Source organism: Musa acuminata, chromosome BXJ1-10, assembly GCF_036884655.1.
Source record: "Musa acuminata AAA Group cultivar baxijiao chromosome BXJ1-10, Cavendish_Baxijiao_AAA, whole genome shotgun sequence".
Taxonomy (NCBI): Eukaryota; Viridiplantae; Streptophyta; class Magnoliopsida; order Zingiberales; family Musaceae; genus Musa; species Musa acuminata.
In genome coordinates, this window is record NC_088336.1 from 5,315,632 (window position 1) to 5,341,585 (window position 25,954).

The 25,954-nt window shown below is 39.3% G+C and overlaps 1 protein-coding gene across 5 annotated transcripts in view; it reads left to right on the plus strand.

Annotated features, from left to right (window-relative positions):
* LOC135595156 (AP-1 complex subunit gamma-2-like) overlaps nucleotides 1-25,954 on the plus strand; it is a 104,179-nt gene that overhangs the window by 38,094 nt on the left and 40,131 nt on the right. For all 5 annotated transcript variants that reach the window (XM_065085708.1, XM_065085707.1, XM_065085710.1 and 2 more), the window contains 2 exons: nucleotides 18,024-18,187; nucleotides 23,893-23,947. In XM_065085708.1, coding sequence (XP_064941780.1) covers nucleotides 18,024-18,187; nucleotides 23,893-23,947 — 219 coding nt within the window. The remainder of the gene's footprint in view (nucleotides 1-18,023; nucleotides 18,188-23,892; nucleotides 23,948-25,954) is intronic.

Below are 25,954 nucleotides of genomic sequence, written 5' to 3' on the forward strand. Positions count from 1 at the left end.
CGCCATCATATTTGTGCTTCCGCTCCATGTCCCGATCTTAATGTGTACCACCTTTGCTAGTCCGGAGATCTGCTTAGCCTTCGAGTTAACTGCCTTCATCCGACTTGGGTTCTTCACCTAGTTTAGCCTAAGTCGCCTTGTTTCTCTGTCGACAATGAAATTATGAGTGGCGCTTGTGTCAACCATCGCACGGGTTGTTCGGGTATTGAGCTTGATGTCAACATACATCAGCTCATTGCTCCCTGCTTTCTATGGCAACATCTTTAGACTTCAAGTTCTCCCCCACTTGACCCTGCAACGCATTCAACAAACACATTGCTCCCATCCGGGGTCCTTACGACTCCTTATTGTCGATGTTGGATTCTGAACTATTCGAACCAAGAGTGATGGCCTTGCCTTTGTCTGATTTGGGGGGGTGGATTGAAGTTGTTAAGGCATTAAGTGCTTGTTTCTGTGGGCACTCCCTCACCATGTGCAATCCTCTCACAAGAAGCATCCGTCAGGTTTTAGGGTTTTGCCTTTTAAGCTTGGCCCCTTGTATAAGCATGCAAAAGCGACGAACGATTCGTTGAGCTTGGCCCCTATAGTAATGCTATACATAGAACTTTTGCTACCACGGAGATCTTTACAAAATAAATTAGGAGCATCTAAATCTTTATTTATAGTTTCTAACAAAGTTTCTTTAATGTTCTTTTTAATTGGCTTTTTACCATTGATATTAATTGTCATTACAATATAAATTAAGAACATTTAAATCTTTATTTATAGTTTCCAACAAAGTTTCTTTAAGGTTCTTTTTAATTGACCTTTTACCATTAATGCTAATTGTCTCACCTCTTCTAACTATTATATATATATATATATATATATATATATATATATATATATATAAGGTTTTTTTTACTTTTATATCAGTGATTTCAATAGGCGCTCGGGTGAGGCGAGGTGAGGCCTAAGCGCCTCGCTTCATTTCCAGGTGGTGCGCTTCAAAGAAGTGTCGCCTGGGCTCTTCGGGTGAGCGCCCAGGTTAAACAATGCGACTGAACCAGCGTTTTAGGTCTGGTTCGGTCTCCGGTGCTTTAGTTGGTTCAATCGAACCAACTAAACCACCAATATCAACCTTCCTCTCACGACTTCCCAACCTTAATCCTGCTCGCCGTTGCTCATTGCTACTGCTGCCACTGCCACTGGCGTCACTCGCTGCTCTCGCTGCTCGCCGCTATCGCTACCGCTGCCGCTGCCACTATCGCCGCTCCCGTTGCCGCTCGCCGCTCTCCGCTGCTCGCTGCTACCATTGTCGCTGCCGCTGCCATTGTCGCCGCTCCCGCTCCTGTTGCTCGCTACTACCACTGTCACTGTCGCTGCTCGTAGCTCCCGCTTCCTCTTACTCACACTCTTCTCACTTCGATAGTATACTGTTAACAGTATATTAACAGTATACTGCTAACTGTATACTAGTAACAATATTTTTATTTATTAGATTAATAATATATTATTTTGATTTTAATATTATTAATTTTTATTTATTTGAAATTATTGTTATTGTTTTGAATTTTGAGACTTTTTGTTACTGTGATATTGTGATTTTGCAAGATTTTCTTAATTTAATATCATATTTTTATTTAAATAATTATATTTATTAATTATAATATATATTTTTATATTTTAGTGTCTCGCTTCGATCGAGCGAGTGCCTAGCGCCTCGAGCATTTTTAGACCTTGGCACCTAACGCTTTTTAAATCACTGTTATATATATATATTTAGAAAGGCGACGTCGCCTCGTTTTTCTGCGACATCGCCATGGCGACATCGCCTCGCGTGGGGAGAAGAGAGGCAACGTCACCTTGGCGACATCGCAGATATATATATATATATATATATATATATATATATATATATATATATATATATATATATATGCAACATCGCCTCGTTTTTCTGTGACATCGTCTCGTCGATGTCGTATTGTCACGAACGGTCGTTGCGCACCTGCAACAACTTCGTTTAATGAACCGTTCGTCGCTTTTGCATACTTGTATAGAGACATGGTAGCATGTTTTGCCTTGGTTTTGTGTGTTTTTGCTTGAAAAATGTAAGCAACGATAGTTCGCGGTACTACAGTGCGGCCGCTCGCCACACCGGGCCAAATTGCCCCAAAATGGCTCTGTTTTCGCGTGTCATGGCCTGTTTTCTGTAGACCGCAGCCTCACGCGAATTGTTAGCCATTTCAGCACCCTAGAACCCCCGGGTTTGCATTAGGGGGGATAGGGCTTCGGGGTAATGTTGGGCATTGAACAATCTTTACAAGTTTGCACGTTAACTTGATGGGAACTTGCCTTTGCACCCGACACCCGGTGAGCAGTTGTTTGCGGACTTGCAACAGTTCATTCTACCTTCTAAAGTCCTTGTTTTCTCCTTCCTCTCTTTTCTCTCTTGCACTCAAGGTGCTTGCTGAATTGCTTATAAAGCTTCCCTCTTCGCGAGACGTTGGGACTTGTCTGTCGCTCGTTTTAAAACTAATCAACTTTCTATTTTGCAAGTCCTTCAGGACCTATACGAGGTTGCAACTAGGCTGACGCTTTGCGGATGCATATGTCACAAGGGAGCCTCATGACTTAGGCAATCCCAACTAAATCTGAGGAGTTGGTGCAAGGGTGCTTCACGACTTAGGCAACTCCAACTAAGTCCGTGACTTTGCCGCAAGGGTGCCTCACGACTTAGGCAATTCCAGCTAAGTCCGTGACAATGTAGTATCAGAGTAGGCAAGCAATTCGAACAAGCAGCGAAGAAACTTTGCAATCTCGCCATGGCAAAGCATCATGGTGAATCGAGCAAGACGGGACAAGCTGGACCATTGCCCCAAGCAACTGCAGGTGGGCTACAAGTGCAAACTCTCTCTCATGCTGTTGGAGCCGCTTTGGAGGAGCGTGACAGCGAACATGATGAGCAAGAAGTTACCTACTCTCTGCGAGCGGAGGAGGCGCAATCTATAGTGCCAATCGGGAAAAAGAGCCATAAGGAGAGACTCACTATGGCGGAAACCTGCCTAGATGTTCTTAAAGCAAGCTTGAAGGAACTCTACCAAGGCCAACGAAGGCTTCTTGGGGTAGAGAGCTCGTAAGAAGAAGCTGAATCTCGAATTGACAAGGTTGAAGCCCTAGTCGATCGACTGACGAATGATACCAAAGACTCCGTGCAACATTTACACGAAGTCATGGCGGAACTCACTTCCAAAGTGACACCGCTCACAAGGGCACTAAATGCGTGAGGGAGTAACACTCGCGTTGCGCCGTCACAAAACTTGAGGGCACCTGAGCCTCATTGCTCTGGAGGTGCTAAGGACACGAAGGAGCTTAAGAATTTCTTGTTTGACATGAAACAGTACTTTCGAGCTACAAGGCCCGATTATGAAAATACCAAAGTTTCAATTGCAACCATGTATCTGAATGAGGATGCAAAACTTGAGTGGCGAACCCATTGGGAGTAGATCCAACAAGGTCGGTGTCGAGTGGACACATAGGAAGATTATAAGCGGGAGTTGAAAACTCAGTTCCTACTCGAGAACACAGAGTTCGTCACAAGGAGGAAGTTGAGACAACTCCACCAAAGTACTTCCATTCGAGACTACGTGAAGCAATTTTCTGCACTAATGTTGGACATACAGGACATGTCCAAGAAGGACAAGCTGTTCAGCTTCCTTGATGGCCTGAAGCCATGGGCTCAACAGGAACTGCATTGAAGGAATGTTACCGATGTGATCAGGGCAATTACGGTCATAGAAAAGGCTCACCGACTTTGTTTCCTAGAAGGACTCAGGGAAAAGGAAACAATCTTTAGGAAATCGCGCTCAAAATATTCTCGAGGGAAGGAGCCAGGGTCGAGCAAAGGAAGAAGAGTTCCCACAAAGGGCCAAGCTCAAAAGGCAAGGCCCCAAAACCTGGTGGATGCTTCTTGTATGGAGGACTGCACATGGTGAGGGAGTGCCCACAGAAACAAGCACCTAACGCCTTAACAGCTTCAATCCAATCCCCCAAATCGGACAAGGGCAAGGCTGTCGCTCTTAGTTCAAGAAGTTTAGAATCCAGCAATGACGATGCGGAGTCACAAGGACCCTGGATGGGAGCAATGCGTTTGTTAAATGCTTTGCGGGGTCAAGTGGGGGGAGAACACAAAGACAAAGCCACATAAAACAAGGAGTAGTGAACTGGTGTACATGGACATCAAGCTCAATGGCCAAACAACCCACGTAATGGTGGACACGGGTGCCACCCACAACTTTATTGCTAATCGAGAAGCCAAACAACTTGGGTTGATCTTGGAGAAGAACCCAAGTCGGATGAAGGCGATGAACTCGAAGGCCAAGCGGATCTTCGGGCTGGCCAAGGGAGTCCCCATCAAGATCGGAACATGGAGCGGGAGCACAAACATGATGGCGGTGCCACTGGATGACTTATAAGTGGTTCTCGGAATAGAGTTCATGCACGCGACGAAGATAGTGCCAATGTCGTTCTTGAACTCCCTATGTCTGATTGGAGGCGACAACCCCTGTGTGGTTCCCATCTCTCAGAGTGGAATAAGGACCCCTAATAAATATCGACATTACAATTGAAGAAAGGTGTACGAAAAGGAGAATTAACATTCATGGCTACTATGAAGCTAGAGCCACTCGACGAGGAGGCCATTCATGAACCTGCTGTGGTGGCAAACGTTCTGAAGGAGTTCACAAACGTTATGCCACCTGAGTTGCTGAAAAATCTACCGCCACGCAGAGGTGTGGATCATCATATCGAGCTGGAGCCGGGAGTGAAGCCTCCAGCGAGACCACCATACCGCATGTCCCCTCCTGAGTTGGTAGAGCTCAGAAAGCAGTTAGATGAACTGCTAAGTGGTGGTCTTATCTGTAGTTATAAAACACCATTCGAAGCTTCAGTTCTCTTCCAAAAAAACAAGATGGGAGCCTCCGACTATGCATCGACTATCGAGCCCTCAACAAGGTGACGGTGAAGAACAAGTATCCCATCCCGCTCATCACGGACTTGTTCGATCAATTGGGCAAAGCAAAGCATTTCTCTAAACTTGACCTTCGGTCGGGGTACTGGCAGATGCACATTGTTGAAGGCGACGAAGTGAAGACTACCTGCGTGACCATGTACGGAGTGTTTGAGTTCTTGGTGATGCCTTTCGGCTTAACCAACGCTCCGACCACATTTTGCACTCTTATGAACCAACTATTCAAGGAGTATTTGGATAAGTTTGTGGTCGTCTACTTGGATGATTTCGTCGTCTATAGCCAAACGCTCGAGGAGCATGTCGAGCACCTTCGGACAATTTTCAAGGTTCTCAGGGAGAACACTTTGTTCGTGAAAAAGGAGAAGTGCTATTTTGTTCAGACGGAGATCTTATCCTTGAGGCATCGAATTGGTGATGGTTCCATTCGGATGGACAAATCAAAGGTGCAAGCTGTTGCAGAATGGCAAACTCCAAAGAAGGTGTTGGAGTTGAGATCCTTAGTTTTGTCAACTACTATCGGCGCTTCATAGCTGGGTATTCGAAGAGCACAGCTCCACTGACAGAGTTGCTGAAGAAGGAGCAGCCTTGGAGATGATCCGACAAATATAAAGCTGCGTTCCAAGATCTAAAGGCTATTGTGTTGGAAGAACTGGTGCTCAAATTGTCAGACTATGGGGAGCCCTTCGAAGTCCATATAGATGCTTCAGATTTCGCTATTGGGGGAGTACTCATGCAGGAGGGTCACTCGTTGGCCTACCTGAGTTGCAAGCTCAACGAGACAGAGCGACAGTATCCGATGCACGAGAAGGAGATGATAGCGGTGGTCCATTATCTACGAGTTTGGCAGCACTACCTTCTCGGATCGCGATTTGTGTTGAGAATAGACAATATCACTTTAAGTTACTTCCAAACTCAAAAGAAACTCTCCCCAAAGCAAGCACGATGACAGGACTTCCTGGCCGAGTTTGATATGACAATAAAGTACAAGCCCGGAAGAGCAAATGTCGTGGTTGATGCATTGAGCCGGAAAGTGGAGTGGGTGAATGCCATGCAACTAGAGGGTGGAGGCCAAGCAAGTCAGCTACACTCCAACTTCCTTTCCTGGATTAGGGATAGACTGTACAATGATCCTTAGGTAGTAACCCTGATGCAACTAATCAAAGAAGGCAAGGCACGACGATTTTGGGTCCAAGAGGGACTCGTCTACATAAAAGGGAATAGGGTTTATATTCCTCGAGTGGACAATTTGAGGCATGAACTCTTGAGAGAGTGTCAAGATTCCCTTTGGGCAGGACATCCGGACATTCACCAAACAAGAGAGCCTTCTACTAGTCAAAGATAGGGACTGATGTGGAGGAATATGTTCGAACGTGCCTTACTTGCCAACAAGATAAGGTGGAGCAACGGAAGCCACTAGGACTTTTGGAGCCGTTGCCCGTACCAGAAAGGCCGTGGTAGAGCATTTCCTTGGACTTCATATTGAGCTTGCCGGCAATAGGGGGACTCAGATCGATACTCGTGGTGGTCGATCGATTTTCAAAATATACAACTTTCATTGCTGCACCCGTACACTATTCAGTAGAGGAGGCGGCCAAGCTGATGATGAAGAATATGTTGAAGTATTGGGGAGTCCCGCATAATATTATCAATGATCGAGATGCTCGATTCCTGGGACGATTATTAATGGCTCAAAATTCACAATGTTTTTCATGCCATCAACTTGAAGGCCTACCACTCAAATCCGCAAGATGCTTCCCGAAGTGTTCCAACTCGACTACCCCCAACCATAGCCTCCTACGAGAAGCGAGTTGAAACCATTTTAGCGGATCGCAAGACGAAGCTACCCAATGAAGCTGAGCAGACCGAGTACTTGGTGAAGTGGCGAAAGCTTCCCCGGACCGAAGCCAATTGGGAGCCTGAAGACGCCCTATGACATGAAGAAGCAGTCATCAAAGCCTTCTAGCATGCGTCGACGAGGGCATCGAAAGCTTAAGTGGGGGAGAATGTTACGAACGATCATTGCGCACCCGCAACAACTTCATTCAACGAACCGTTCGTCGCTTTTGCATGCTTGTACAGAGACATGACAGTTTTGTGTGTTTTTGCTTGAAAAATGTAAGCAACGATAGTTCGCAGCGTTACAGTGCGACCGCTCACTGTGCTGTGCCAAACTACCCCAAAATGGTTCAGTTTACGTGCCATGGCTTGTTTTCTACAGACCGCAGCCTCATGCGAAACGTTAGCCATTTTAGTACCCTGGAACCCCACGGGTGGCACCAGGGGGATGGGGCTTCGGGGTAGTGTCGGGCGTTGAACAATCTTCATAAGTTCGCACGTTAACTTGACGAGAACTTACCTTCGTGCCCGGCACCCGGTGAGCAGTTGTTTGCGGACTTGTAACTCTTCGTTCTACTTTCTAAAGTCTTTATTTTCTCCTTGCTCTCTTTTCTCTCTTGCACTCAAGGTGCTCACTGAATTGCTTGTAAAGCTTCCCTCGTCGCGAGTCTTTGGGACTTGTTCGTCGCTCGTTTTCAAACTAATCAATTTTCTGTTTCGCAAGTCCTTCGGGACCTATACGAGATTGCAACTAGGTTGACCCTTTGCGGATGCATATCTTGCAAGGGTGCCTCATGACTTAGGCAATCCCAGCTAAGCCCGAGGAGTTGGCGCAAGGGTGCTTTACGACTTAGATAACTTCAGCTAAGTCCGTGACTTTACCGCAAGGGTGCCTTATAACTTAGGCAATTCCAGCTAAGTCTGTGACTGCATGAGGAGAAGAGAGGCAACATTGCCTTATTTTTTCTGCGACATCGTCTCGACAACGTCGCCCCGTGTGGGGAGAAGAGAGATGACGTTGTAAAAAACATTTTTTGCCAGCGGTATATCGAAATATACCGCTCGGTATACAGTAGTACCATACCGTACCAAGCGAATCTCGAAACTCCGATACGGTACAAAATTTCAATCCTTGGTCTATACCATCTTAATAATTCTGCTAATTTTATCATTTAATAAAGCTATATTTGATAGGCAAATGAAAAGAAGAGATAGAGTTAGAGTGGTAGAGTTGAGGGATGATGCAAGAGCTCTTGTGGACAATTCTCTATACTTTTCTTTTCTCACTTTTTCTCTCTACTTTAACATGACAAATCCCATCTATTTATAGAGTCATAGATAAGAGTTATAAGACTCAATTGTAAGGCTTCATTCAGATACTTTTATTCTATATAACTTATCAAATTTACTAGTGGTTTATTATTTTCATAACCTTCTTATAGTGATCTTTATCATTATGTAACCTCTATTCTCACTAAATTCTAGAGGTTACAATTGTTTTCACCCATGTGATCATGAGAGAGGTTTCAATCATCTTTTATAATTAAGTTTAATTCTCTTAACACTCCCTAAAACTTAATTCATTTTTAGCACACATACTAAGCAATATCTTCATCTTGAAAAATATCTTCGAATTAAGGGGCTTGGTGAAAATATCTGCAATCTGATCACCGGATTTGATGTAGTGCAATGAAACTTTCTTCTCCTTGATTTGATCTTGAATGAAATGAAAGAGAACATCGATACACTTGCTTTGTTAATAGAAAACCAGGTTCTTGGCCAATCCAATCGCTGATTTGTTATCAACATTTATCTGTGTACCTTGATGTTATGCATAATTTACTTCATTCAAGAGTTTCCTTAATCATATAGCATGGCATACATATGATGATGTCACCATATATTTCGCTTCACATGTAGATAATGCTACAATAGATTGCTTCTTCAAATACCAAGTGAAAACGATCTCACCCATATATAAAAACAAAGCCAATTGTACTTTTTGATCTTCTAGAGCTCCATTCGAATCATTATCAGAATAACCAACAAGTCGAAAATCATTAGAATATGAATATAGTAGACCATGAGTTATGGTACCTTTGAAGTAGCATAAAATTTTTTTAGCAGCCTTCATGTGTGTCGATTTTAGTTCTCCTATAAATCGACTTGCTGAATCTGGATCTATATGAAATATCTAGTCTCGTGCAAGTTAGATGTCTCCAGCTTCTTACTAAGCTTTTGAAATAGATTGGATCAATTGTATCACCACCATCTTGTCTTAAAAGTTTGAGGCCACATTCAACTAGTGTGCTAACCGGTTTGCAATCTTCTATCTTGAATCTTTTTAGAACTTGTTTTGCATATCCTTCTTGTGAAATGAAGATACGTTCTTTACTTGCTTCACTTCGATGTTGAGAAAATAGGTCATGAGTCAAATGTCAGCCATTTCAAGTTCTTAAATTATTGTTTGCTTGAATATTTAAAACATAAGTGAGTTGCTTCCAATAAAGACAAGATCATCTACATACAAGCAACTAAGATATCTTCAATTTTGTTCATCTTCTTATAAAGGGCACTTTCATAAGAATATTGGTCATTAGTCATCACCATTTTGCTTCAAGTAGGCATCAATTATAGTATTTCATGCTCTAAGTGCTTGCTTTAAACCATATAAAGCTTTCTTTAACTTAAGAACTTTTTCTTTATGCCCCTTTCTAATGTAACCCAATGGTTGTTCTATGTATATTTGATATTTCTTCAAGAAAACCATTCAAAAATACAGATTTAATGTCTATTTGATAAATTGATTAATTGTTTTATACGGCAATGAATATAATCAATCTTATAGTTTCTATTCGGATAACAGGGGCAAATACCTCATCATAGTTGATGCCAAATTTTTGCTTGTAACTCTTTGCCATCAATCTAGCTTTGTATTTCTCAACTTGGCCTTGTGCATTTTTCTTGATTTTGTAAACTCACTTCACACCAATAGCATTTTGTTCTTGAGATAGTGATGCTAACTCCCAAGTTTTGTTTCTCGCGATAAAAATGATCTCTTTGTTTATAGCATCCTTCCACCTTTTATCTTTCATGACATTTTTATATTGAAGTGGTACACAATCTGCAAGGAGACAAATAAGATGCAATTCATTAGTTAGTTTATATAAATCTGACTTCTTGTCCTTTGTTGTATTAGACTATCTTTTGAAGATGATTGTGTAGAAGATAGTGAAGTAATTTCAAACTTCATTTGCTTTTGTACGTCTTTGTACAACTCTTTGATGTTGCTCTCCCAATTTCAAACACCTTTTTCATTAAACTCCACATCCCTACTTATTATAACATTTGAATTGTTAGGATCAAATAATTTGTAGGTTTTGGATTTAGTGTCATACCCAAGAAAGATGAGTTTGGAGCTCTTGTCTTCCAACTTGGTTCTTCTTTGATAAGGTACATGTGCACAACCAATGCACCTAAATATGCCTCTTGTGGAATTTTGTTCTCCAAGCTCAATGTAGGATACTAATTTAGGATATAAATGCTTGTTAGGATCGAGTCAGCACTAAGAGGGGGGGGGGGGGGGGGTGAATTAGTGCAGCGGAAAGAAAAACATCGTCAGTTCGAAAATCTCGTTTCAATTAAACCCGTTTCGGAAAGATATTAATTTGAAAGCGTACGGGAGTGTAGTGAAAGAAATAAGAAGGTAAAGCAATTTGCAGTAAAGGTAAATTGCTCAAAAAGAAATGCAAACCGTTTTATAGTGGTTCGGTTGTCGTGATCTACATCCACTCCACCGATTCTTCTTCCGTCGAGGCCATCGGCATCTACTAACGATCTTCCTTCAATGGGCGAAGATCAACTACCCTTTTTATACCCTTCTCCTTTTCACAGGTTTAGGCGACAACCTTTACACCCCCCACTATCCCCTCTCTTAGACTTCACTAACACTTAGAGTTTGAGAGGAGTTCACACAAGATTACAACAGCATTTTCTTCCTTTTTTGCTCTCAATTTTTGTGTAAATTAACTAGGGATGAGAGGGATATTTATAGGCCTCAAGTGGATTCAAACTTGGAGCCTAAAAGTGTCTCATCTCGGGTTTCCTAGGTCCTGGCGGTACCACCGCCTGCAGCACTGACACTGGGCGGTACCACCGCCTGACACCTTGCCACTAGGCGGTACCACCGCCTGACACAGTCTCGGAGACTATGCCACGACGGTTCCATCTGTTGGATCACTGTTTGGGCCTTTCACTTGGCCCAACATAGCTCAGACTTAGGCCCAACTGGCCCCTAATTTAGTTGGCCCAATTCCAACCCAATTACACCTAAAACCTACTTCGATTTAGACAATTGTTATAAAGCTTGAATCAAGTGTTGTCCGGCATGTCATTGGTTCATCGACGCTTTGTTTGATTCTTCGGCGCATCGTCCTCTCTTGCGGCTTATTGCCCAATCGGCCAGTTGACCTCCGCAACTTCGATTTTTTTGGTGCAATTTTCTCTCTTCTTGGCCCAATGCCCGAACCTATGGCCCGAAGCCTTCTGTCGATACGTCGACTGATCCTTCAGCGCAACGTCCAATCTTCTGACATGTTTTTCTCCGGCCTAACATGATTCTTCCTGCTTTAATTGTCTCTCCTTGATCGAAGCTTTCCGCATCACTCAAAATGCAAATCAGATAAACACTATCAATTGGTTTCATCATCAAAATCTGAGATTCAACAACGCTAAGCCCACCACTTCAGTCCAAAATTCTTTAGGCATGTTTTAGGTCTTGAGCATGCTTCTCGCCATTCTAAGAATCGTTTGATTCCTTCTCCCACCACACCATTTTGTTGGAGAGAATATAGTGTTGTGAGTTGATGTCGAATGTCATATTCATCATAAAAATCTTCAAATACTTTGGAGGTGAATTCACCACCCAGGTTGGAGTGAATGGTTTTGATGTAGAAGCCGCTTTCATTCTTTACAAAAGTTCTAAACTTCTTGAATATGATAAAGACTTTCCAAGTTTTTCTTTCAAAAAATAAACCCAAGTTTTTCTTGTATAATCATCGATAAAAGTTAAAAAACAATGATGCTAATCAAAATATGTTGGAGCAATAAGACCACAAACATCGATGTGAATGAGTTGAAGTGGCTTCTTTGCTCTAAAGTTTAGCAAGGATGCACCGATGTGGAAAGCTTCTTCATGGTTGTTTGGCAAGAACACACCCTTCACATATTTGACTTGGGTGTTGTATATATCGAAGATCAAGGTTTGACTTACCAGTTCGAACCGGTGTGCCGGCCGGCTGGTGGCACGACATGTGCCACTCGGTACGATGTATCGACAGATAGTACGCTAGTCCATACTGATGTTTTGACAAGTAAGAAAAAGATGTTGAAGAGGAAGTTCTAGTGGAGGAACAGAGGAGGAAGAAGGAGAAAGAAAGAAGGAAGAAGAAGAAAGAAAAGGAGTAGGAGAAGAAGTGCAGCGATACCTGAGAAGCAATGGCAGCAACAATAGCATCGAAGTGAAGCAATAGCATCACAGCGGCAAAGAGGCGGTGTCGCTGCAGCATCGCTACGACGAAGCGGCAAAGAGGCAGTACCGCTGTAGCATCGCATTGGCGAAGAGCCAGTGCCACTACAGCATCGCAACAGTGAAGCGACGAAGAGGCAGCGTCGCTATAGCATTGCAGTGGCAAATCAGGGAAGAGGTAGCGTTGTTGTAGCGGTGAAGAGGTAGCGCTGCTGCAACATCGCAGCGGCAAAAAGGTAGTGCCACGGTTTCGTATGTGAGAAGAGCCCTAATATGTTTTTTTTAACGTTGAAAAGGGCTTGGGCCCATCACTTTTTAATTTTTTTTATAATTTTAATGCAGACCGCCCATAACGGGGTTTTCCACGTATCAATCCACGCCCGGACTGATATGTACCGCCAAAATCGTGCCGTTTCTAGTAATACAACAATCCTTGGCGAAGTTCGTACTTAGTTGATAGCATGTTGAGATATTCAAAGTTCAAATGTCCAAGTCATGAGGAATCTTTCACACAAGTTTTTAAAACATTGTGGCACATCATGCTTAATGGTTAAGATAAATAATTTATTCTTTGACATCTCCACATGAGCAATTAAGCAATTTGTGTTACTTCTAAGAAATAGTTGTTTGTCTTTCATATGAATATCATAACATATTCTAAGAGTTGTCCAAGACAAAATCTTATTCTTCATATCTAGCACATATTAAACATTTGAAATAAATTAATGATTTCCATCTTTGAGGTAGATCAAGATGTTGCCTTTGCCTCTCATCGGTACTTTGAGGAGTCTCGAAAGTAGACTTATCCATTCACTGTTTCTTCCAACTTCATGAACAGGTTTTTGTAATCACACATGATTGCTAGCTCCAGTGTCCATGTACCACTTGTCTTGCATGTCTATATCTTCTTCTTTATGTGCTAGCAATAAAAGAGAGTCTTCTTCTTTGTTTTTAGCATAGTTAATATATTCCTCAACTTAATTGTTTTGTTGTAATAACATTCAGAAGCATAATGATCACATTTTTTGCAACAATAACATTGAATTTTAGAATGATTATACTTTTGGCATTTTGTATTTCCTCTTTCTTGTTCTTGTTTTGGACTTTGGTCTTTCTTATTGTTTCTTCCTCTTCCTCCTTAGCCATGTCCTCCACCACAACCACGGTCTCTTCCACATCTTCGACCTCTTCCATGACCACAATCACTTGAGCTTTCATTTCTTTCTTTTAAAGTGAACTTTGTTTGGAGGACTTGCTCCACCGTATCTAGTTTCTTTTTATTGACTAAATGTTCATGTGCTTGTGAAGAACCCATTAGCTTATATTGAATCATTTGGTCTAAATCCTTTGATTCTTGCATAAAGACCACAATAAAGTTAAACTTCTCATGTATTGATCGAAGTACTTTTTCGACCACCCGAACATCTTCTAGATTCTTATCATTTCTTCTTAATTGATTGTCAATGGTAAGAACTTCTGTAAAATAATCTGAAGTAGTCTCGGACTCATTCATTTGTAAAGTTTCAAAATTGGCTCTAAAGTGATTGAAGTCGAATTTTTTTCACCTTCTCAACTCCTTTGAAAGAGTTTTGAATAATATCTCAAGCATATTTGGAGGTGTTGGCGACTGCAACTTTCTTAAGATTGCCTTCATCTAGTCCTTGGTAGATGAGGAAGAGTGCTTTCATGTCCTTCTTAGCCTAGCAACTAATTTATCATTGCTTAGATCCATAGAGTATTATTGACTTAACAACTTACTTTTAGAATTTTCTTTTAATTTAAAGGATGCATAGTGATTACTACTCTTGATGGTCCTCTTCATTTTAACCATCCAATTTTTACTCTACGAACAATAAGTATAACAATCATGGTCTCAAGTACTATAGCAATCAAGCACAGATTGGTACCATATTGGTCTACATCAATGTAGAGTGTTGGTACCTTATATTGAGGTCCAAATAAAGTATGAAAAAATTGGAAAAACTAAAAAAATACCTGATACATCATCTTATATGGGGTGACACAAGTTCTATCTCGAGTGGTATAGGCCATTTACCTAGCATATCAAGCACTATAAGCCCTATATCGAGCATACAATTCGGTATACCTTGGTTTATGTACCAAAAAGCTATTGGATTGATAAATACCATCACAACATACCATACTTGACTACTTGCAAACCTTGATAAAAAATATTATTTAACCAAAATTTTAAGTTTTGGGTATTGGCCCATATCGGTCCATGGTTGGACCAAGATGGGCCTTATCCTTATTATAGAGAGGATAAGAAAGGAGGGAGAAGAGAATAAGAGGAGGAGATGTATCAGAGATGAAGTGAGTGATAATAATTTAGTGACAGACAACAAAGAGGAGACATAGCACATTGGGTGATGGGGCATAATAAAACAAAGTAGCGCGTAATAAAAATAAAAAACTATATCAAATTGCGTGAAATAGGGCAGTCTGTATCCTAGTTCATGCCCAAACCAATATATATTAGTTGGTAGAGATTGATGTACATGAAGTTGAATTTTCTATCTTTAACAATCTCTCTATCTTGTTGTATACGATCTAAGATATGTAACATTTTTTTTACTTGTTAGAAATTCTTGTCCTTCCAATTTAATTGTATCCATAGTTATTTTCTTAGTATTACATTTCATATATTCACTTTTGATCTTTTTTAATTTAAGACCTTTAATTTATAAGCTTAATCTCCACATCTCAAGTTTAGAATTAATTCTATTTAAACTTTTATCAGCTAAATATACTGTCATTAACAAAATAATAATGCAACATGGAGATGCATGCTGTACATATAAGTAAGTTTATCTATTACCAATGTAAAAAGATAAGAATTTGAAGTTGATCTTTGATGCATTTCTAACTAATAGAAAACATGAGAGGTATTCTCATTTCTTATATTTCTAACACTTGTTACTACACTATCATATGTATATTTTATAATATCAATATAATTAGTAGACATCTTTCTTTTCTAAAATATGCCACAATACATCTTAGGGACATAGGCTTTTTTGAATCAATGAGAACACTATGAAAATATTGATTTATATATTTATATATTTTCATTAATTATCTTGATAAATTAATGGCTTCTGTTATTGATATTTATGCATAAAACCAAATCAAATTTGGAATATATATGTTTCACTTATTTAAACTTTAATTGCTAATTTGATAATTCATTATCATAATTCCGCTAAAATTAGTTTTTCATATTTCTCTTCTTATAGATTGGTACTAGAAGACTATGATTCATTCATTAGGCATCATTCTAAATCTCAAAATTTTGTTAAATAAACTAGTCAACCAAAATATCTCTTGATGACCTAAACTCTTCTAAACTGGTCCCATGCTCTTATCTATCTTTATCTTTTTGACAACTTCTTTCACTTTATATGCTTTAAATTTAGGAACAAATCTATGATTACTAAACCTTCTTCTATTATTTAAATCCATGTTTTTTTAGAAACTAAATAATTTATAGAAATAACCAGTTCATCTTTCCTTAATCTCCTTATTGTTAATAGGTATATTTTGATATTATTCCTTAATATTTCTAATATTACATAAATCCCTATCTTTCTTTCCCTAGATTTAGCAAATTCAAAATATATCTTTTTCACTATCCGTAGTACCTAATCTTTGGATCTTGTCTCTTTTTTAGCAGCTATATATCTTATAAAGTTCTTTTCACTATTACAATTTAGCCAATCTAAAAAGGTCATCTTTTAACTGCATTTGCTTTTTGAACTTCCTCGCACCACTATCAACTTACTACTATAGTTGTATCTTTTCCTTTAGATTCCTTGAGAATCTCCTTTGTCATGTCAATCTTAGTGATCATCATAGTCCACATGGCCAACTCTTTTTCCATTCTATCTGAAATTCCATGTGTTGTCTTTAAAATTCGCCATCTAATCTTAATATGTTTTTTTTACTACCTCTTTCCTCTTTAAGTTTCTATCCATGGCATGACAAGTGACATTTTTCAATTTTCTGGATATAGATTTTCAGGATTGGTTGGTATGGATTTTCTTTTTATTGATTTGAAGGGAAGGGTTTTCTAATCCTAAATAGTTGGTATCAGCATTGCTATATGTTTTCATTTACATATTGTTGTTTCTCTTCTCATCTCATCCGTCTCTCTCTCTCTCTTATTTAAAGGATATTTATAAATTTACAAAAGAATCAATAAATCTGTGACATGAGTGAAATTTAAGGTTGAAAAACCAATGAGAGAAGCACCCATAGTCAAGGTTTCAAATATTGACCGTATTGCTAGGGTTCCATTTTAGTGGACAGGGAACCAGCATGTGGACTGTGCAATTTCTCAAGCTTCTGTCCTGGATAAGCTGTATCACCTGGTGAGAGGCTTACTGGGCAGCGGAAGAGACAGCTACCATGGTGGTCAGCCTATGGCCTAGTACTGATATAATTTTTTAATAATTTATGACAGTTGTCATAGTTTTCAATCCAGTTTTTCCTTCTCTCTCCCTTCCATTTCTTCATCTTCCTGTCTCTATAATTTTGTTTTCTCTTCTCCCTCTCTCTTTCTAGAACTTTTTCTCTCTGATTCTGTCTCTTTCTCTTTCTCATTTCCCCTACTTTGCCTCCTCTTCCCTGTGCCATGCTTCCTCATCACTGCCATGGTGCTGCCATCTCTTTCCTGCTCCATATTGCTGTCGCCTCCTCCTCCTACCTCCTCTTCTTCCTCCTATTCCACCTCATCATCTCCTCCGTGAATTTAATTTAAAGGTTTATTTTTTTAAATTAGATCCGACCTAACCAACTAAAATTGGGGCCATCTGCATACTGGTTCATGCATGGACTGGTAATCCTGGCCAATATAGACTGGTCCTGATGAAATTGCAAGCCTTGTGAAACAAAAACCTAAAGTTCCTAAAGAATATAAGTCACTGTGGCTGATAAAGTTTTTGCTGATTTGGACTTAATCCATTGTTAAATGCTAAATTCCAAGGATTTGAATACCGTACCATACCACCTGGTACGAGCGGTACATACCTGTCCATATGGTATGATATGCCATACCACACCATACCGAGTAAAGCTCGATATGTCAGTACATTACGAGATCAAAACCTTAATACAACTCAAGAGCTGTAGAATTTTTGAAAATTTCTTTTGGATGCTAAATAAATTCATACTCAGACTTTAAATTTCATTTTTATATTTATTACAGTGCCATCTATTAAAGAAAATCTTTCTGTGGAAGAAGCAGAGTTTGGAAAATTTATTGCTTGTGGAAATTTTTTTCAGCTTCTCTCTCTTTGTTATTGTTCTCCTTTCTCTCGAACATAGCTTAGTGGTTGTGTCACAAACTTATATCATGTATTTTATCCCAAGAGAAGGTACTAATTTTTTTCTTGTCCATCTTCCATTTGTATTCTTTACCATTTTTTATGATAATAAATGGTATAGTTTGCAGTTATTTCTTTTCATTCTTCAGTAGCTTGAGCATTACTTGTGCATCATATCCTTGTTGTTTTTAGCACGGATGAATTAAGGCTTCATGTTATAAATTTTTCTGATCACTTTTTATAGTATGCTGTATTCTGATGCCTATTGAGAACCATCATATCTGATGTATTGACATATTGTCAGGACTCTGATGCCTCCATTCAGAAGAGGGCCCTAGATCTTGTTTTTCTTTTAGTCAATGAGACAAATGTGAAGCCTTTGACAAAGGAACTTATTGATTATCTAGAAGTTAGTGATCAAGATTTCAAGGGTGATCTAACTGCCAAAATTTGCTCGATTGTTGACAAGTAAGGGAAAATGTGAAGTTTTGACTTAAACTAAGCTAATATGATAACTATTGATATTCATGACTGCTAAATAAATGCAATTGTGAAGTAATTTTACTGTTAATCATAATGCCAAATTGATGCATAGTTATTGTTATCACAATAAATGGGCATAGAAATACTTTGTCTTCATGTCTCTGTTGAAGGGTATCTGTGCACAGATCTAGCAATTTCATATCCTCCTTATTTTGGCATTTATGACTTCTGAGTACCATGTTATTTTTATCCCAATTCTGATACATCAATTTATCGTTTTTACTTGTTTTCACTTTCACAAACTACACTCATGAAGCAAGAAAAACATGTCAAGCAATATTTATTTAAATCGTAGATGGAAATTCTTGTTATTTGATTTTTGTTGGTTATCTAAAATCCTAGAATACTTACTATAACTTTGACATAATTGTCTGGTAGTTAGTTGGCTAGGTAATTTTGCTATTAGCGTCAAAGCTTATCAATGTCAAAGACTAAGGTGATACACAAGGATATTAAATGATGTTTAGTAGATTGTTTGCTTTTCTCTTTTGTTAGGTTTTGGAAATAAAGTGATCAAAGGAGTTACTATCTTTTTAGGTAGCATCGTTGATACAGAACCTTTGATGGATTACTACTGGACAAACAGTTCTGTTGAGCTTTTGTTATGCAGTTTTACCTGTCAACTTTGTTATTATAGAGGAACTGAAACAGAGGGTGAGACGCAAGAGAAGAAAACAATAACTGTTTTCAATCCTCTTTTCAGCAGCCATTATTTTCCAAAGAAGGGAAAAAAAAGACCCAGGAGATAATCCTCCAATCTGAAATTCAGACCCTAGGAAAAGGACAAAAACTAAAGAAGGTTCAACACAGAATCCATACTTTCAATCCTCTTTTCAGTGGCCATTATTTTCCAAAACTTGAGCTGGTGACTATTCTCATCAACTAAATATTGGACATTTCTTACTGAGTGAAACATTGCTTAATTTTTTAAGCCATTTGGTCTGCATTAGTTTTCAACAAAATTGTATTGGTCCAGTGTATACTGGTATATTGTCACACGGTATGTTGGTGAACCAGTGGACGAGGACCAAATAGAAAAATGGAGTGGAGGTAGGAGGAAGGAGGAAGAGGCAGACTGACAGAGTGGGAGGAAAGATGAAGAAGAAAGAGGAGCAACAAAGGATGAGGCAGACGAAGAGGAGAAGTGGAGGAGGAGGAAGAGGAGTACCAGAGGTGGCAGAAGAAGCAGTGATAGTAGTGGCGATGCAGTCGAGTGACAGAGGTCAGGCAGCACACAGCAACAATAGGAGAAATGCAAGAGCGAGAATCTAAGTCAAAAGATAGAGAGAAGGTTTGTGGAAGAATTAAAAAGAAATAAATTTATAAAAGACAACTGTCAAAATCCATCAAAAATTTTTGAAAAAAATAGTAAAGACAAGGTTTAATTCTCAGGTACCAGACTAGTACAAGTACGGTGGTGTACTGACACATGGTATGTGTCATGGTACCGATAAGGAAGGAGGAGGAGGAGGAGACATACAGGAGTAGAAGGAAGAGGAGAGGAGTAAAACAAAGCAGAGGAGTTAGAGGAGCGGGGAAGGGTACCCAGGCCGGTAGCAGGCAGCACAAGCAGTGGGTTGCCGGGCGTCATATGGGAGGTGTGAATCGCAAGGGGTTGTGAGGAAGGTGAGCACCAGAGGGAGGGAGGGAGGATTAGCCACAGGAATATCTTCTCTCTTATGGTGACTTTCCAAATCCTGTCTGCTATCAAACTTGTACCTCCATCAGTTTAATAGTTTGTATAAAGATGACAGTTCACCAATTTTGTCAAATCTCAATTCGGAGTATCTTCATGTCTTCAGTATATCAATTATCCAATCTAGTCTTTGGTAATTTTCCAACATATTATTTGTGAACACATGACCAGGTGCACATGTTAACTACCAGATGATACTAATGGCTTATCCTTAACCAATCTGTGATGCTGGACCTCGAGACATTTGCCACTAGCAGCATAAAAGGTGTACCAATCTTAGAACCCTCCAAACTATGAATCAGTCCTCTCCAGATCAGGGAGAACCTGTAACACTTCCTAAAAATGTCTATTCTGTCATTGTATGTCATCCACACCTTATTTGTCTAAATTTATCAGGATTGATGTTTTTTGTGATCAGTCAGGCAATTGCAAGTTGCAACTAATGGGGAACTTGGAAGTTGGAAGTAAGCTTTATATTCGTTCTAATTAACTTTAGGACAAAATCCTGACTTTGATTGTCCAGTTTAGTGTCATATATGTTGCTAGTTGGAGTATCAAAGCAATTTAAGTCCTGTACATAACTTTTATGTTATATTCGGAATGCAGTGATTTAAAAAGCGCTAGGCGCCAAAAGGTGCCAAGGTCCAAAAACGCCCGAGGCGCTAGGCGCTCGTCTAGGCGCTCGCTCGAGCGAAGCGAGACGCTAAAATATAAAAATATATAATATAATTAATATAATTATTTGAATAAAAAATATGCTATTAAATTAAGAAAATCGAGTACAAAATCACAATGTCATATTAATAAAAAGTCTCAAAAATCAAAACAATAAAATTTTACATCAAATCTATTGAGTTGCTCTGTACACTTGCCATTTATTCTGAAACCTAACAATAATTTTAAATAAATAAAAATTAATAGTATTAAAATCAAAATAATATATTATTAATCTAATAAATAAAAATACTATTATTAGTATACAGTTAGCAGTATACTGTTAATATACTGTTAACAGTATAGTGAGAAGAGTGTGGGAAGACCGAGGCTGCTAAGGCAACGACAGCGGTAGCGGTAGCGGGAGCGGCGAGCGATAGCGGGAGTGGGAGTGGGAGCGGGAGCTGCGAGCGACGAGCGACGACAACAGCGATGAGCGACGATTGTGGTACCGGCGAGTAGCGACAATGGTAGCGGTAGTGGCAGCAGAGAGCAACGACAACGGAGAAGAAATCTCAACGGCAAAATCGTGAGTGTTAGGGTTGGGGAAGTCGGGGAAATCGTGAGAGGGAGCCTATCGGTGATTTGGTTGGTTCGATTGAACCAACTAAAGCACCGGAGACCGAACCACTCGCCCGAAGCACCCGACGCCTGGGCTCGGGCGAGCGCCTAGGCGGTGCCTCGTTGAAGCAAGGCGCTTGGACATGAAGCGAGGCGCTGGGGCCTCGCCTCGCCTCGCCCGAGCGCCTAGGCGAGCGCCCGAGCGCCTATTGAAATCACTGTAGGAATGTACATTGGTTGATGTCGATTCTAGAGTCATATTCCATTTAAATAAAAAGCTAGAGGCTCACATTAAGAGAAGAGTGAGAAAATACGTGATTCCTAAGATTAAAAAGGAGGGCAAAAAGACACAAATGTTCAAGATTGATTACCAGCTTGTTGATAATTCTATTGCAACCAACTAGGCTTGCTATATGAAGTTTATAAGTAGGAAATCATTTTAAAATACTATGAAGTATGTGCTGAGGTCTGTCAAGATCTGCTGTGATTTAATTCTCTAATAACTACCTTATTTGGTATGAAATACCAGGATATAATTATTGATTCCTTCCTAATTATATTACCTTATTTGTCTACATCTACTAGCTCTATATTACCTAGATTGGCTCCTAAATCTATTTAGATAGTTCTTTCCCTTTTTTTTTCTCTATTTTGTCTGTATGTACTTCATCATGACTTCATCATGTATACAAGCAACAATATAGAAAAAGTGAAATTCTCTTCTTATATTTTCCTATTCATAGTAACAGAGAAAGGTTAGGTTCTGATTTTTTTCTTTGCCGATTATAACATACAGCAAATTTGTTTCTTTCTCTCAGCCTTCATTACTGAAAGTCCTCTTTAGTGACTCTTTTTGTTTCTAGCCATGTCTGAAACTCCTAAGTTTGTTTCCAATCTTTTTAAATCTATTCGCACTCAATCTTCCCTTCAATTTGAGAGTCATACCCTCCAGATCTCTACACGTTAAACTAAGCAAAAGAAATTTTATGCAGTGATCTCATTCCATGAAGATCTCTCTAATGAGTACAAGAAAGTTTAAATATGTGAATGGGGCCGGCCGCAAAGGCACTGGCCTTGGATGATGCTTCATGCAAAACTTGGGAGATCAAGAACGTGGAGATGATGTCGTGACTGCTTCACTCTATGCAACTAGAAATTAGCAATACATACCTTCTTTTTCTTATGGCCAGAGATATTTGGGATGCTATCAATAAAACCTATTTTAAAGTAAGTTTTACTTCTCAAAATTTTCAAATCAAAAGGCAAATTCAAAAGATGAAGCAAGGTACATCAAGTGTCACAGATTACTATAATAATCTGCAAGGTCTATTGGCTGAATTAGACCTATATCAAAATTTGAAAATGGAATCTGCTGCCGATACTAAAACTCTGAGAAACTTGTTGGAGATGGAGAGGGCATTTCAATTCTTATTGAGGTTAAATTCTGAATTTGATCAGGTACGTGATCATGTTCTTAGTAGAGAACCTTTTCTTGATCTTGATGAAGCGTCTACTCTAGTTCGAAGTGCTGAAAGCCCACAAGAATTGCTACATAGTAATGAGGCAAATTATGGCAAGCATATAGTGGAAAACTCTGCCTTAGCAAGCTCAAAGATACTTTTAAACACTGAAGACAATAAGAAAGATAGGAGGTACTCTTTGTAGTAATAACTGGAAAACTTTGGCAGTAGAAAGGTCTCAATACTCATTGTGTATGTAGATGATATTATCTTGACAGGTGATGATCTTGTTGAACAAGAGAAACTAAAGACTTTCTTGACAGAGTTTGAAACAAAAATTTTGGATCATTAAGGTACTTCTTGGATATAGAGGTGGCTAGAACCAAGGAGGGGATCTCAATATCACAAAGGAAATATACACTGGATTTTACACTTGCAAACTAGTTTATTGGGTTGCAAACCATTTGAAACACCTATTAAGCACAACCAGAAGCTAAGTGCAATAACAAATAATGAGGTGGACAAGGGACAATATCATGTAAGGTTAGAAAATTAATTAATTTTATCACATACTAGACCAGACATTGCTTTTGTTGTGGTGTTGTAAGTCAGTTTATATACTCATCTAATGAAGAACATATGATGGCTGTCTTTAGAATTCTCCAATATCTCAAATGAACTCCAAGCAAAGGGTTGATGTTTAAGAAGAGAGACAACATATATGTTGAAGCATACATAGATGCTTATTGGGTCAGCAACATAGATGATAGAAGATGTACATATTTTGGACACAAATCATACTCATGAGGCTTTAAGACATTGAACGTATATGGATTTTTGACTTAACAATTTATGCATATGTTTCAAGTAGACAAATACTTTTGTGCATATTTGCTACTTATCATGAATGGTTGTTATACTTCTTTGAAGTTTTGAAACTCAAAAATATATTGACTAAGACTAAGATTAATATGTTACTACTTTTAGAACACTAATAGGTAGTTGAAAATTATTCATTTATTAATAACTTTTTTTTCCATTGTTGAAGCTCAGAGAATCATGAGACTTGTCCTTGTGAAAGGATCATGATGATTGTTCAATATGAGAGACATATTAGTTGGAAGATTATTTTGCAGCAATATTGTCAAAGGTTTTGAACAAATTGGATATAGCCTTATGGTGCTCCATATCTTTTGTAGGTTTTCACAGGAGAAGTTATGGTATACTGATCAGATGTTTAAGGTCTTGTGTCTGGTACGTTATACTGACCTACAGATGACATTTTGTTCTTTAAAAATGAGAAGCAATGTATTTGACTTTTTCGTTTCATCAGAATCATTATGTAAAAGACTTGATAAGGATTAAGGTGTGGCATGGAACATACATGCTAATACAGTGACAAAGAGTGAAGTATCATTCCACGTCATGTGTGGTCATTATTCTTGATTGATTTTTATACACAGCTGGCACATTATTATTTGTGCAAAGTTCATGGTTCTTAGAATTGTTACTGAACTAAGAGACATTCCTCTCTTCTTGTTAGATAGACATATATATATATATATATATATATATATATATATATATATATATATATATATATATATATATATATATATATATATATATATATATATATATATGTGTGTGTGTGTGTGTGTGTGTATATATATGTGTGTATATATATATATATCGCCCGGTAACGGGCGGTCTATGTACTGGTTTTACGTACTGCCCATACCGGGCGGTATTATTTAAAATTGAAGACCTTGTGCGTAGGGTTGTCCGAGGTGCCACCTGCATGAAGACTGAGGTCGGGAGAGGTTTCCCAACTTAGTCCTTTCGATGCCCAAGTTAGTAACCCAAGGTGTATTAGTGCAGATGCGAGTGGTAAAAAAAAGTCAGTCCCCTCTCATCGTGTTGAATACGAGTTTTTATACCTGGTCACAAAGGGGCAAAATATTTGTAGAATATTTTATAGGGAGGCTGCCTCCAATTGCCCCCAACGATCCCCTCTTGCTCTCTTGTCCACGTAGGCGGTAGAGGAGGATAACCCTGAACTTCCTACCATGGACCTGCTTTGAACTCTTATCTATGCGAGCAGACTGGTGGAAGGTGACTTGGATCTCTTCCTCCCATTGAAGACTCCATGTGGCGGCTACGTGTTGGATGATGATTAGCTGATAGTATAATCCCTATCGGTATCCTTCCCTCTAGAAGTTTCAGAGACCATCATCCTCTTGCATTACTCCGTCTTGTTGAACAAACTATACACTATTCTGCACGATGACAGCGATGGTCCACTATCTACGTGTGTGGCGACACTACCTTCTCATAATGCAATTTATGTTAAGGACAGATAATATCACGTTGAGTTACTTCCAAACTTAAAAGAAATTCTCTCCAAAGCAAGCACAATAGCAGGACTTCTTGGTTGAATTTGATATGGCAATGAAGTACAAGCCAAGAAGAGTAAATGTCGTGGCTAATACCTTGAGGAGAAAGGTGAAGTTGACGAATGCGGTGCAATTGGAAGGAGGCCAAGCGAGTCAATTGCAATCCAACTTTCTCTCTGGGATCAAGGATGGGCTGTATAGTGATCCCTAGGCTATAACCTATATGCAACTGATCAAAGAAGGCAAGGTGCGGTGATTTTCGGTTCAAGAGAGACTTGTCTATACTAAAGGGAATAGAGTTTATGTTCTTCTAGCGGACAATTTAAAGCATGAACTCCTGAGAGAGTGTCAGGTGGGGCATTCATGTATTCATCGAACTTTGGCTCTTGTGGAGAGTCTTCTATTGGCTAAAGATGAGTACAGATATGGAAGCATATGTTCTAACGTCTTACTTGCCAACAACATAAGGTAGAGAAATAAAGGGTCTGTTAGTGACTTGGATCGATACTAATGATGGTTCGATCAATTCCTAAAGTATACAACATCTATTGTTATACCCCTACAATGCTCAACAGAAGAGGCAGCCAAGTTGATAATGAAGAATATGGTGAAGCATTTGGGAGTTCCGCACAATATCATCAGTGATCGAGACGCATAGTTATTTGGGTGTTCTGGACCGAGCTGTTCAAATTGTTAGGATCTATGTTCTACTTCTCTCGAAGTCTTCACCCTCAAATGGATGGTCAAATGAAAGAATAAATTCGTTCCTTGAGTAATATCTTTGGCACTACGTGGGTGCCAACCAACAAGATTGGCTGAAGTTATTGGACATAGCCTAATTCTCCTACAACTTGCATCGGGGCTT